The sequence below is a fragment of the Carcharhinus amblyrhynchos genome, chromosome 13 (assembly GCF_965287045.1).
Source record: "Carcharhinus amblyrhynchos chromosome 13, sCarAmb.v2.hapA, whole genome shotgun sequence".
NCBI classification, from domain to species: Eukaryota; Metazoa; Chordata; class Chondrichthyes; order Carcharhiniformes; family Carcharhinidae; genus Carcharhinus; species Carcharhinus amblyrhynchos.
The window spans coordinates 15,530,672-15,545,843 of NC_137336.1; the positions used below are offsets into that span (position 1 = coordinate 15,530,672).

The 15,172-nt window shown below is 42.4% G+C and overlaps 1 protein-coding gene across 2 annotated transcripts in view; it reads right to left on the reverse strand.

Annotated features, from left to right (window-relative positions):
- The window catches only part of LOC145351736 (protocadherin Fat 1-like), a 144,954-nt gene that overhangs the window by 67,294 nt on the left and 62,488 nt on the right, over positions 1-15,172 (reverse strand). The window contains exons 4-5 of one of the 2 annotated variants that reach the window (XM_080201329.1): positions 9,857-9,918; positions 8,309-8,620 (exon numbers count right to left, since the gene is read on the reverse strand). In XM_080201329.1, the coding sequence (XP_080057455.1) occupies positions 8,309-8,620; positions 9,857-9,918 (374 nt within the window). Of the gene's footprint in view, positions 1-8,308; positions 8,621-9,856; positions 9,919-10,598; positions 10,671-15,172 lie in introns of those variants that run through there. The other variant, XM_080201331.1, reaches the window with a different exon arrangement.

Consider the following 15,172-nt stretch of genomic DNA (forward strand, 5'->3'; position numbering starts at 1 on the left):
GAAGGCGAATGGGATGCTGGCCTTCATAGCGAGGGGGATTGAATATAAAAGTAGGGAGGTCTTGCTGCAGCTGTATAGGGCATTGGTGAGGCCGCAGCTGGAGTACTGTGTGCAGTTTTGGGCGCCGCACCTGCGCAAAGATATTTTGGCCTTGGAGGGAGTGCAGAGGAGGTTTACTAGGCTGATACCGGAGTTGAGAGGGTTGAGCTATGAGGAGAGGCTGAATAAACTAGGCTTGTACTCGTTAGAGTTTAGAAGAATGAGGGGAGATCTCATTGAGACGTATAAGATGATGAATGGGATGGATAGGATAGAGGTGGAGAGACTCTTCCCGCTCGAAAAAGACAGTAGGACTAGGGGGCACAGCCTCAAGATAAAAGGGGGGCGGTTTAGAACGGAGTTGAGGAGGAACTTCTTCACTCAAAGGGTGGTGAATCTCTGGAATTCTCTGCCCGTTGAAGTGGTGGAGGCTGCCTCGCTAAATATTTTTAAGACGCGGGTTGATGGGTTTTTGATAGGAGAGGGGATTAAGGGTTATGGGGAGAGGGCAGGAAAGTGGAACTGAGCAGCGACAGATCAGCCATGATCTTATTGAATGGGGCAGGCTCGAAGGGCTAGATGGCCTACTCCTGCTCCTATTTCTTATGTTCTTATGTTCTAATGAAGCCAACAGTACAAGGCAGTGAATTCTGAAATTCTTATATTCTTACAGAGTTCCCATCTCTAGTGGATATGGTTAAAAAATGAAGCTATTTGCAGTACAACCAGTTAACAAATGAATGGTATACTTCTGAACAAATGGACACAAACATAGAAACATAAAAATAGGCACATCAGTAGTCCATTTGACCTTTTGAGCCTGCTCCACCATTGAACAAGATTATAACTGATCCCTTACTCCATACTCCAGTACTTTCCCCATACCCCTCGACATCTTTAGAGTCCAGAAATCTACATATTTCCTTCTGAAATATAATCAGTGATTTGGGCTCCACAGCCTTCAGGGGCAGAGAATTTCACAGCTTCACCACCTCCTGAATAAAGAAGTTCCTCCTAATCTCAGTCCGAAATGGCCTACCCCCTATCCTGAGACTATGACCCCTTGATCCGGATTTCCCCGGCCAGAGGAAACAACACCCCTACATCCAGTATGCTCAGCCGTGTGAGAATTTAGATCCCCTCAATGAGATATCCTCTCACTATTCTTAAAAGCAGTGAATACAGCCCTAATCTCTCTTCATATGACAATCCTATCACCTCAGGAATCAGTCTGGTGAGCCTTCACTGCAGTCCCTCCATGGCAAATATATTCTTTCTTAGATAAGGGGACCAAACAATACTCCAGGTATGGTCTTACCAAGGCCCTGTACAGCTTCAGTAAGGCATCCTTGCTCCTGTACTCAAATCCTTTCGAAATGAAGGCCAACATACCATTTGCCTTCCTAACTGTTTGCTGTGCTTGCATCTTGGTTTCAGTGACTGGTGTACTAGGACAGATTATCCAATCTAGCATAATTTATATAATGCTCTGCCTTTCTGTTTCTCAGTCCAAAGTGGATAACTTCACATTATCCACATTATACTGCATCCAATCACCCAACACTCAACTTGTCTAAATCGTCTTGAAGCCTCTTAACAGCTTGTTCACCACTCACTTTCCTGTCAGGTTTCATGTCATCAGCAAACTTGGAATAATAACTTTTGGTTCGCTCATCTAAATCATTGACTATATTGTGGATAGATGGGGCCCAAGCATTGATCCCTGAAGGATCACACGAGTCACTGCCTGCCACTTCAAGAAGACCTATTTATTCCTACTCTCTGTTTCACTTCTGCTGACCAATTTTCAATCCATACCGATATATTACCCCCAACCCATTTGCTTTAACTTTGTGCACTAACCTCCAATATGAGACTTAATCAAAAGCTTTCTGAAAATGTAAATACACCACATCCACTGGTTCACCCATATCTATTATTAATCATTAATTACTCAAAAAAACTCCAGTCAGTTTGTCAAACGTGATTTCCTGTTTATTAAATCCATGTTGACTCTGTCTAATCCTGTTGATACTTTCTAATCTGACATTCCCAGCACAAGGATGCCCACTTCAGTAAATCCATACTTTAGCACATTCACTTTACAATTCTTTCCTTTAGGGGGGCACCACGTTGATATTTGGCTGAGATCATGTTGCTGATTGGTTATTGTTACTATATAATCTGCCGCGCATCATTCCTTGGCATGGTGTTTTAGTACTTCAACATAGAGTCATCCCAGTAACACTGTGACACTTCTAGTCAGCTACACACCTACATACAAAGCTCTTATAAAGAAATCTTTCTTAGAGCAATCATTGTACTTAATTTGAAAAGAGAATTGCCTATTATCCACCAGACTTAAATTAAGTTTAACTTTATTAGTGTCAGAATTAGGCTTACATTAACATGACAATGAAGTTACTATGAAAATCCTCCAGTCGCCACACTCCAGCGCCAGTTTGGATACACTGAGGGAGAACTTAGCATGGCCAATGCACCTAACCAGCACGTCTTTCAGACTGTGGGAGCACCCAGAGGACATGCACGCAGACACGGGGAGAATGTGCAGACTCTGCACAGACGGTGACCCTGCTGGGAATTGAACTGGGGTCCCTGGCACTGCGAGGCAGGAGTACTAACCATTGTGCCATTGTGCTGCCTCTGTTATGATACAAAATTAAGATACAACCTTTAAAGATACATTTAAAGTTACGATACAACCACACAACCATATTGGCTCATTGTCAGTGCATTTGTTTTCAGTCCCCAGCATAATTAAATAGATATACGAGCGTACAAATTAGCAGCAGGAGTAGGCCACCTGCTCCATCTTTCAATAAGGTCATGGTTGATCAGTTTGCAACTTCAATCCCACATTCCTGTCTGCTGCCTGATAACTTTTTTACCCCCTTGTTAATGAAGAATCTGTCTCACTCTCCCTTAAAAATATTTGAAGACTCCGCTTCCACTGCATTTCAAGAATAGAGTTCCACAGATTCGTGATCCTCTGAGAGAAAAAGTTTCTCCTCATCTCAGTCTTAAATGAGCAGTCCTTATTTTTAAACAGTGACTCTTAATTCTAGATTCTCCAACAAGAGGAAACATCCTCTCTACATCCACCCTCAATACCCCTCAGAATCGTAAAGGTTTTGGTCAAGTCGCCTCTTACTCCTCTAAACTCCAGTGGATACAAACCTAACCTCTCCAACCTTTCCTCCTAAGACAACTTGCCCATTCCGAATATGAGTCTTGTGAACCTTCTCTGAACTGCTTCTAATGCACTTACATCTTTCCTCACATGAAAAGGCCAATATTATACACAGTAGGTATAAATATTGTGATGATACTGTGCCTTTAAGAAATGTATTTGGGTCATGTTTCTTGTACTGAATCTGTTTTAGCAGTTTGTTTAATTACTGACAGCCCTGTTATTACTACAGCAGCATAACTGTTCCTAATTGTAGGCATGTTTGCTTTATTCTGGGCTAATGCTATTCTGTTATTTTAGTAATTATCCCTGGGTTTTTGCTTTGCCTGTATAGCACGCAAGAAACAATACTTCTCACTGTATATCAATACACGTGACAATAATAAATCAAATTGAAAACCATCCTATACATTCTTCCTTCACTTTGTATCCTCACTTTTTTGCCACTCTGTGGGCCATTTGCTCAATCTGGGTTTCACAAAGACAAAAGAAAATGATAAACCACCAAATATTGAGCTGTACACACTACACTGTACATATCATGAATTACATATTAGCAACACATAGATGATATTCAAACGTTAAGTTATGAACACAGATGGGAAAATTTAAACATGCCATCACCAGAGAGAAGAAGTTAGAGATTGTTTATGGTGCCAATTATTAAAAAGCTTAAGGGCTTGCGGGAGATGATTATATTGTAAGTTGCAGCATTAAACAAGATTAGGAATCAGAAAAACATTTTTAAATGCTGAAGGATGAAGAGTGAATAGACTCTCAGCCAAAATAGTGACTTGTTTTAATTGCTTTGAAATGATGCTCAACTTTGATTTATCTAATCAGAAATACTGGTCAGAATTTCATGAGCGGCAGAGGTCTTGCCGTTAGGGCTAAGAGTGGGAGGTAACACAGCTTTGGCAAGCAACAAGACCCAGGTCCACATTTTGTCAGCGGCAATTAATTAAGTAGGTACCTCCAGGACTGCTGTCCAATTAATGATGGTGCCACTCCACCAGAAGCTGGCAGTCTGCCCTCAGCAGCGCTATCACTAGTAGTAGCCATTACTGAGGCTGCACCTGGGCAATTAGGGAACATCAATGTCTGTACGTTCTCACTGGGGCAGATATTGTCGTTTGGGGACTGGGACACCTCTGTACCCCAGTAGGCCCAGGAGTGCTCAAAAGGAAAGCACCGCCCTCCTTTCTTGGATCCCATTATGAGGCCAGCAGGCTTTAGCTGGAAAATTCCTCGTGTGTAAGCAGGAAGGGGTTTTTTATTTGCCTCTTAAGTGGTTCAACTGAGCTCCTGGGGGACAGGTCCTGTCATTTTTCTTGCTGCAGCCGGATGGCAGGTAGCAGGGAGATGTCAGCACTCCCCCACCCCCAACACTTTACCATGTCGTTTTGCTGGCCTTCTGCCCTCCTAAACCATCACCAATAAACCTGGAAAACTGAGGCTACAGATTCTAGAAAAAGGTACAGGCAGATGGTTAAATACTCTGACACATTGTGCATGCAATAATATCAGAATGAGAATATCAAGGCTGAATATTGTAATTGGATTATTCGACTGATATTCATGTAATATTTTCAATTGTCTTGGGAGTCAAGTAAGTTTCTCAGCGATTCATTTCTTGTTAATTTTTCTCAAAAGATTAAATCGGAAAGAATCATTGACACCACAAATTGTATTGATCTGTTGGAATAACTATCTAAATTACAGGCACCTTTTATTCAGTCATGATGCCTGAGGTTGTGTGTGGGTAGATGTGTGAGATACATATCATTTTTTGCACTTAGTATCAGCTGTATCACATCCTAAATGCACAATTTGTTGTGCATAGTTGGGGGTCTCTCTACTACGAAAAGGATATAGAGGCATTGGGGGAGGTGCAAAAGGAGATTTAGCTGAGCTTTTTTAATTCATTTGTGGGATGTGGGCACCATTAGCTAGGCCAACATTTATTGTACATTCCTAATTCCCCTTGAGAAGCTGGTTGTGAACTGCCCTCTTGAATAGCTGCAGTCCATGGGGTTAGGCACACCCAGAGTGTTGTTAGGGAGAGAGTTCCAGAATTTTGACCATGCGAAGTGAAGGAACGGTGATATATTTCAAAGTCAGAATGGTGAATGGCTTGGAGGGGAACTTCCAGATGGTGGTTTTCCCATGTGTCTGCCCTTGTCCTTCTAGATGGTAATGGAAATGGTTTTAGAAGCTGCTGCCTGAGGAGCGTTGGTGAGTTCCTGCAGTGCAACTTGTGGCAATGCTGCATACTGCTACCATTGTGCATCAGTGATGAAGGAATTCATGTTTGTGGATTGGGTGCCAATCAAGTGGGCTGTTTGTTCTGGATGGTTTCTTGAGTGTGGTTGAAGCTCCACTCATCCAGGTGAAAAGGGAAAGTATTCTATCACTCTTTTGATTGTAGATTGGAGGCAGGCTTTGGGAAATTAGGAAGCGAACCACTCGCGAGAAGGTTCCTAGCCTCTGATCTGTTTTGGTAGCCACAGCTAAAGTTCTGTTTAGTTTCAGCTGATTGGCCAATTTCTGAGTTTTATGTAATTGCCTCAGTCATTAAGTAGACTCCCAGAAGAAGCTGAACTAACATCTACCCTTGAGCAAAGCTACTGTTAGCAATAAAAAGTTTACTCAACGTCTCAATATCATTAAAGTTTCTATCATTCTTAATTAAAAGATGTGAACACATTTGCCTTCAACCCATCAACATGTTTAAACAGTAATCCTACCACACCTTTCTTGTTTCTCTGTAATCAGGTTTTATTTCTGTTTAATGGATTCTGAGTTCTTCGAAGATTCAATTAAACATATCCTTGTTGGTGTCTTTCTTTAAATGCTAGTTAGAATATTAACCACTTTCACAAAAAAAAACGTTTGGCAACCCTTTATCTGTTTGCTTACAAACAGACAACACGTCATAATATCAACTACAGATACGAATTTATGACTAAAATGCCCTTCTGCCATTCCTCCTTTCACAAATTAAATAGGCTTGTCATTTTTTTCACGAAGACAGTGCCCTTTTAATTATGATTAGTTAAACTTGCATTTAAATTATACTCTCCAACATTCGGTAGATTAACCTTCCAACTGCTTATCCAGCAATGATTTCCAAGTCTTCTTCTCTAAGAGCTTGTTTTTCTTTTGAAAAGAGAAGGCTGAGACATGGGGTGTTCAAAGTCCGTAAAATTGTGAAGCGATTTGATAGGATAGTCACCAGGGCCTTAATTTTTCACCCATTGGATGCATACACTCACTGGACACGAAAGTGTGTGTGAAATGCATTGGCCAGCCAATGTGAAATTGCGTCCCGAGGCCAATTTCACATTGGCTGGCCAATTAATGGGCAGCCTGTGTGAAATGCATGCTGGGAAAGGCACAGCCCTGACAGGGACGCAGGAAGAAGGCAGGCTGTGAGAATAGGGAGGAAGTGGGTTGGTACTTTTAATACCTCCTTTCGGGGTACAAAGACTGTGGAGCTGTCTCTAGGAGCTGTTGACCTATGAAAAAATAAATTGCGATGGAAAACCTATGCATAGAGTGTCTTGACAGCACATTCAAACAGAAACCTCAGTCCCCAGACACCATTTTTGAACTTATTTCAGCCCTGACAGATCATCCCATCATGGATTGCGGTTGAAGCTAAAGCATAAAGGTCACCTGACCAACTGACCTGTCTGCCAACCGTAGTATCAGACAGGTCATTTAAAATTGCATTCCGTTGGCCCCTTAATGGGCTAAATTGTCTGCTTGATTGTTAGCGGAAGCACTTCTGAGTTCACGCTTACCCACCAACCAAAGCATTGCACAAGTATGCGTTTATATTAGACTTGCACTCGATATCATTTCACACAATTTCACATAGTTTCAGGTCAGATATGCACCTCAGCAACGTAGAATCTGGTCAGAATGTTTCATAAAAGGATGTTGCCTGGATTGGAAGGCCTTATGAAGATAGGTTGAGGGAGCTAGGTCTCTTCTCTCTGGAGAGACAAAGGTTGAGAGGTGATCTGATAGAGGTTTATAAAATGTTGAGAGGAATAGATAGGGTGGATTCTCGGAGGCTATTTCCCAGGGCTGTAATGGTCGCTACGAGAGGACACAGGTTTAAGGTGCTGGGAAGCAAATACAGAGGAGATGTTAGGGGAAAATTTTTCACTCAGAGGGTGGTGAATGAGTGGAATCAGCTGCCATCGGTGGTGGTAGAGGCAAACTCACTGGGGTCTTTTAAAAGACTTCTGGATGAGTATATGGGATCTAACAGCATTGGAAGTTACAGATATTTCTATGGCTTGGTAGGTATAGATGTGATCGGCGAAACTTGTGGGCCGAAGGGCCTGTTTGTTCTGTAGTGTTCTATGTTCTAAAAGATAGTTAGTAATAAATCCAATAAAGAATTCAAGAGCAATTTCTTTATCCAGATAGTGGGTAGAATGTGGAACTTGCTGCCACATGTAGTAGTTGAGGCAAATAGTATAGATGCAGTTAAAGATAAATAAAGTCATTTGGCTCATTGAGTCTGCATTGACTCTCCAACAGAGCATCTTATCCAGGTCTTATTCCCATAGCCTCACATATTTGAAGTTACAATCTGAAGTTAAAAGTCTAATAATGACCATGAAACCATTGTTGATTGTCATAAGCCATGTGGTTCCTTCCTTTGGGTAAGGAAATCTACTAATCTTACCTTGTCTGGCCCACTTGTGACTCCAGACCCACAGCAATGTGGCTGCCTCTTAAACACCCTCTGAAACAGCTTGGAGCAAACCATTCAGTTTCAAGGGCAATTAGGAGAAAGCAAAAAATGTTGGCCTTGCTGGCGATGCTCACATCCCATGAGAGAATTCCAAAATGATTTATGAGGCACCTCATCCACCTGCAAACTCATATCGAAACAAACACCTCTCCACCAGAAAGCCCTGCCTACTACACTGCTACCACACTCCCTAGCATTTCATATCTTTTATAATCTTCAATTCTATCCACGTAGGAGACTAACCTTTGAATGAAAAGGTTGCAACAGGGAACATTCCTACTCACTGTTAAGATGTCATAGTCCCCTGCTGAGAATGTCCATGTAGATGACACCATCCCAGATTTTGGATGAATATTGAATTTCCCTTCTTCGTCGTTCTCGATGCTGTAGGTGACATCTGCATTTGGACCTATGTCTTGGTCAGATGCAATCACCTTATAGATGGGCTCAGGCTCTGTGGAGCTGTTACGTTCCAGCAGTCTGACATTATACAGGACTTCTGGGAACTTGGGAGCATTGTCATTTTCATCCAAAATTTCCACCACCACCTTCGCTGTGGACTGTCTTGGGGGAACACCATTGTCACTAACAGTCACCTGTGAGGAAACAGAAAGAGCGAATTGTTTTCCAATACGTTTCCTAATGTTGTTAAGACAGATGCAACGATCTCCATATGCTGTCCAGAACCTTTACAAGCTTCTCAACCAGGTGAATGGACAGAGAAAAGTATTGGCAATCTTTTAAACTGAAATCATCTCTTATCTGTTAAGATGGTATATGGTTAGATTTGGATTGATTGTTGTCATTTAAATGTTGGGATGGGAATAAAAGCAATTGTCTCTGACTTATCAATGAGTAACATCAGGGTGATTTCATGATTTAGTGTTCACCACCAAGAAATTCATAGGTGGGTAAAGATGAAAAAATCCTGCCTCTCTGTTCAGTTGGGAGGGGGGGGGGTGGGGGGGGGGGGTCAAAAACATTGGGCAGGGTCATGGAAGCATCACAGTCACTAGTAAAATTCCTGCCCCAACAGAAATACATGCCAGATGGTATAGAAAGTGTGGAGGAGGAGACGGGAGGTTTGTAGAAATCTGAATTGCAATAATTGTGATTATTGTAAATATAGTCGCTACATTGATGGTTATTGATTTTCCACATTTTCTCATGAAATAAATCACTTTTATTTTATCTTCTTCATTTGCATTCTCTGCTCAAGGGATGGCCTGTCCTACAGTGGCATGACCTCCGCCATGGGTTGTGGAAGGAAGCAGAAACTGACTACACACCAACCAGAATGGGATCAATCTCCCTGCTATTGACTCCTTCTGATCCATACCCACTATCCAGACAAATAAGCCAACAGACCTCAAGGTGTCCAGTTGCTGTGGCAATATCATTATTACGTATGTGTTGTTGTCGCCTGGAGCTATGGATAGTGATGGTAGAGACTCAAATGTCTTTCCATCACATAGCTGACCAGGGACCTAGCATCTGTGGAGTTCCAGGTTAATACTAAGTTTATTTGGCCGCGTGATGAATGTATCTTCCTTGGCATCAAGTCTTGGATTGGGACTTGAACCCAGTGCTTCTGGCTCATAGGTAGGGATGCTACCCAAGATGTCCATTAGATATTAATGCCACAAGATGCCACAATCATCCCAAGATGCCACAAGATGTCCATTAGATATTATTATCAATTTCAAAAATGCAGCAATGCTCCTTTATGTGTGAAAAAGAATGACTGTTTTTCAATTTGACCATTGTCTTGCCTCTGACTGGTATGATGCCTCACCTATTGACCACTAACCTGACAGCCTTGTTCTACCCACCTCTAGGTTGTGTTCATCTCTTTTTTCACGGTCCAGCTTACGCACTGTGGTGGTGATGAGACCTGGAATCCAAGAGAAAAAAAACCACATCGCTGTCAAGATTCATTATAAAGACAAAAGTAGGAATCATTTCAGTCAAGGGTGCATATTTACAGGAGCTGTATTAAATTGAGTCTACCATCTAGCATCTTTTAATAGTTTCCTTTTCCATTAAACTTTTAAAATGACATGAACGGATGCAAAAAATCAGAAGTCCATGAGACTCAAGGGGGTGGAGTTTACAGGGCACAAGATACTGATTTGATTTGATTTGATTTATTATTGTCACATGTATTAACATACAGTGAAAAGTATTGTTTCTTGTGCCCTGTACATAGAGAAGGAAATGAGAGAGTGCAGAATGTAGTGTTACAGTCATAACTAGGGTGTAGAGAAAGATCAACTTAATTCAAGGTAAGTCCATTCAAAAGCCTGACAGCAGCAGGGATGAAGCTGTTCTTGAGTCGGTTAGTACGTGACCTCAGACTTTTGTATCTTTTTCCCGAAAGAAGAAAGTGGAAGAGAGAATGTCTGGGAGTCCTTAATTATGCTGGCTGCTTTGCCAAGGCAGTGGGAAGTGTAGACAGAGTTAATGGATGGGAGGCTGGTTTGCGTGATGGATTGGGCTACATCCATGACCTTTTGTAGTGCCTTGTGGTCTTGGGCAGAGCAGGAGCCATACCAAGCTGTGATACAATCAGAAAGAATGCTTTCTATGGTGCATCTGGAAAAGTTGGTGAAGGTCATAGCTGACATGCCAAATTTCCTTAGTCTCCTGAAAAAGAAGAGGCGTTGGTGAGCATCAGGTGAGTGGGGGTTCTGTTCACAAACAGGGCACAAGACACAAGCTCAAGATAATGGTTGGAATGCAAGTCTTTAAGGTAATCAAGTCTTAAAGGTACAGACAATGTAAGTGGAGAAAGGGTTAAGCACAGGTTAAAGAGTGAAATTTTGCAAGCCCAGGCATGTCGTGGGGGTTACAGATAGTGTGACATGAACCCAAGATCCCAGTTGAGGCCGTCCTCATGTGTGCAGAATTTGGCTATCAGTAGTGCCAGAATAGTGCTGTGGCCATTGATGGAACTGCAGGCAGTCCATGAAGATGAATAAATGATGGTCCCAAACCTCAACTAAGTCAAGGGTTGAAATCTTAACAAAAAATGACACAGTGTTGGTTCTGGAAAGAAAAACGGCATATTTCTCTCCAGTGTCTGCAGCCGGCAGCTCACATGATGAGCGTGCTGAAGGTGAATTGCTCCTAATTTAGTTTAACGTCTGTGGTAGGTAAAATGTTAGAATCCGTCATTAAGGAGGAAATTGCGAGGCATCTTGAAGGGAATTGCTTGATAGGGCGGACGCAACACGGTTTCATTAAAGGGAAGTCGTGTCTGACAAATTTACTGGAGTTCTATGAGGATGTGTCTAGGGCAGTGGATAGAGGAGAGCCGGTGGATGTGGTCTTTCTGGATTTCCAGAAGGCGTTTGACAAGGTACCTCACAAGAGGTTATTGCAGAAGGTCAGGGGACATGGAGTTGGGGGTAGGGTGTTAGCGTGGATAGAGGATTGGTTGTCAAATAGGAGGCAGAGAGTGGGGGTCAATGGGTGCTATTCGGATTGGCGGTTGGTGACTAGTGGGGTGCCCCAGGGGTCGGTGCTGGGGCCTCAGCTATTTACCATTTATATAGATGATCTGGAGGAGGGAACCGAGTGCAGGGTGTCGAAATTTGCTGATGACACCAAGATTGGGGGAAAGGCAAATTGTGCGGAGGGTGTGGAGAGTCTGCAGAAGGATCTAGATAGGCTGGGCGAATGGGCCAGGAAATGGCAAATGGAATTTAATGTTGGCAAGTGTGAGGTGGTCCACTTTGGTAGGAAGAATGGTAGGAAGGACTATTACTTACGGGGCGAAAAACTGCAGCAGGCGACGGTGCAGAGGGACCTCGGGGTCCTTGTGCATGAGTCGCAAAAACCCAGCTTGCAGGTGCAGCAGGTGGTCAGGAAGGCGAATGGGATGCTGGCCTTCATAGCGAGGGGGATTGAATATAAAAGTAGGGAGGTCTTGCTGCAGCTGTATAGGGCATTGGTGAGGCCGCAGCTGGAGTACTGTGTGCAGTTTTGGGCGCCGCACCTGCGCAAGGATATTTTGGCCCTGGAGGGAGTGCAGAGGAGGTTTACTAGGCTGATACCGGAGTTGAGGGGATTGAGCTATGAGGAGAGGCTGAATAAACTAGGCTTGTACTCGTTAGAGTTTAGAAGAATGAGGGGAGATCTCATTGAGACGTATAAGATGATGAATGGGATGGATAGGATAGAGGTGGAGAGACTCTTCCTGCTCAAAAAAGACAGTAGGACTAGGGGGCACAGCCTCAAGATAAAGGGGAGGCGGTTTAGAACGGAGTTGAGGAGGAACTTCTTCACTCAAAGGGTGGTGAATCTCTGGAATTCTCTGCCCGTTGAAGTGGTGGAGGCTGCCTCGCTAAATATTTTTAAGAAGCGAGTTGATGGGTTCTTGATAAGAGAGGGGATTAAGGGTTATGGGGAGAGGGCGGGAAAGTGGAACTGAGCCACGACAGATCAGCCATGATCTTATTGAATGGCGGGGCAGGCTCGAAGGGCTAGATGGCCTACTCCTGCTCCTATTTCTTATGTTCTTATGTAATTACTGGACAGGTTGTTTTAACTTGGGCTAATGCATTACTATTAGTCCTAGAGTTGTTCCCTGGGGTTTCAGAATAGGGTTTGATTGGGTTGATTGACAAGTCATGTGTGTGGATGCAGCTAAGCTTACAGAGAGGAAAAAAAACACATGCAGTTGCAGTTTGAATTTGAAAAGAAGCAGCAGCTATTTTCTCTCTTTCTGAACATTGAAGTCTGGAACCTGCTAGAAAATAAATATCACTCGTCAGAGATCTGAAAAGGGCAAGAGGTGTTTTCTATCTCTCTCTCTCTGGAGTTCTCCTGTTTGAGAAGACAGATGTCTCTCTGTACCTCTGTCCAGAGAGGTTAAAAGGCTGGAGGACAAGCAAAGCACGGAAGCCTGAATATATTGATATCTGGTTCTGAAGAGGAGTTTACTTCCAAGGAGATGTTGCTTAAATTGGAACTATAGGGATAGTGAGCAGTTAAGTATTACACCTTGTCATGTTTAAGCACTTCATTTGGTAAAAGTTGAGCTAATTCTTTTTGTTATATTTTAACTGTGTTGTTAATTAAAGTTTATTTTAATAAAAGCTTCCCCATGGGTCAACAGGAGCGAAACACCTTATGATAGAATCATACAATCCTACGTGCAGAAGGAGGCCATTCAGCCCATTAATTCTGCACTGACCACAATCCCACCCAAGCCCTATCCCCATAATCCCATGCATTTACCCTAGCTATTCGGCCTGACACTAAGGGGCAATTTAGCAAGGCCAACCCACCTAACCCATGCATCTTTGGACTGTGGGAGAAACTTGAGCACCCGGCAGAAACCCACTAAGGGAGAATATGCAAACTCCACTCAGTGACCCAAGCTGGGAATCAAATCAGGGTCCCTGGTGCGGTGAGGCAGCAGTGCTAACCATTTGCACTAATGCCAAAATCAAAAAAATAATTAGGGTGTAGTCTAACTTCACAATATACCTTGGAGTTTCTGAACTGGTCCCTAACACTTCAAATATGGCCATGGTATCTTTAACATTCACCTGAATGAGTCAGAGTGGGCTTCTGTTTCAGAGCTCACTTGAAAGACAGCATCCCCAGCAAAGGAACATTGCTTCAACAATGCGCAGAAATATCCGCCCTGTGATTACATATTCAGTACCTGGAACAGGACTGAGCTCACAATCTTCTGACTCAGAGAAAAACCTCCCAATCGAACCAACCAAGCTCACTTTACTGCATGATGGTTGAAAGAAAGACAGGCATTCATACTGCATCTTTTACGGCCTCAGGACATCCTAAAGTACTTTACAGCTAATTAAGTAGTTTTTCAAGCAGTGTCTGTGTTGTAATGTTGAAATTTGCATTTAACCAGATCCCACAAACAACAACTTGCTCATGACAAGATAATTTGCTTTTGTGACGTTGGCTGACAATTAGTATAGATCAGAACATTGTGGATAACTCTCCCAGTTTTCATCAAAAATATTTAATACCCACTTCAGGTGGCAGACTGGGCCTCAGTTCAATGTCTTGTTGAAACATTGTCACCTCTGACAATGCAGCACTGCTTCAGTACTTCAGTGTTTACGCAGACTCAGTCAAAAATCTGTGCAGTGGATTTTAAACCCAGACTAATCTCAATCAGATGTGCTACCAACTGAGCAGTGTTTGACAGTACATAGCCTATGCTCGCTGCATGTCACAGCGAGACACTCAGTGAAAAACAAGTTACAAACAATAAAGTGTGCAGATGGGTTTGTTGATACTGCTACTTGATGCCATTCCCAGTCATGTCTAAACAGGGAGATGAAAATCAAATTGATGGTTTCTTTTTTCCCATGGTTTAGTCTGTCCTTGCTTATTAGCTCCAGGCAATTTTAATAACACCTACACAAACCAAAATGAGAAACTGAAATGAGTAACTGCTGTATCAAATTGACGTGGAAAATGTTTAAATGGCAATAATATACCGTGGCGTTTTTTTTCTATCATGAAAGCTGCTTAGCTCAACCACAAATGTCTCAGTGCATCCTAAAGTTGCTCAAATGGTTTACTGAAGACCAACAGATTATTGGGAAAAGGAAGTATTTCATAACAATATTTTTAACTGTAATAATGCAAGAAGTAGCTTGAACTGGTAAATGTACATTGGCTCTGAAGGAATTGCAATCAAACTTTTTGACAAATAAATGACTTGGATATCAGAATACAGAGTAAAATTTTAAAAGTTGCCCATGATATCAAACTTGGCAATGTGGCAAACAGTCAGGATGGTGATATCAACTGCAACAAGTTATGGATAGGCTAACAGAATGGGGCAGATGGAATTTAAGAGAAGTGTGAGATGCATTTTGGCAGAAGGGATAGGGAGAGTTTTTATAAACTTAATGGCACAGTTATAAAGAGTGTGTTGGGACAGAGGCCGCTGGGGGTTAATGTAAATATAGATTTCTGAAGGTGGCAGGAAAGATTGCAAGAGTAATTAGAAAACAATATGGGATCTTAGGAATCAAAAATAGAGGTATTCCTCTTAAAAGCTGGGAAACTATGCTGAATATTGAAAAGCTCTGGATAGGCTACAACTAAAGTATAGATGGTTTTGGGGATGAAAGGTTTCAGCTACTAGGTGA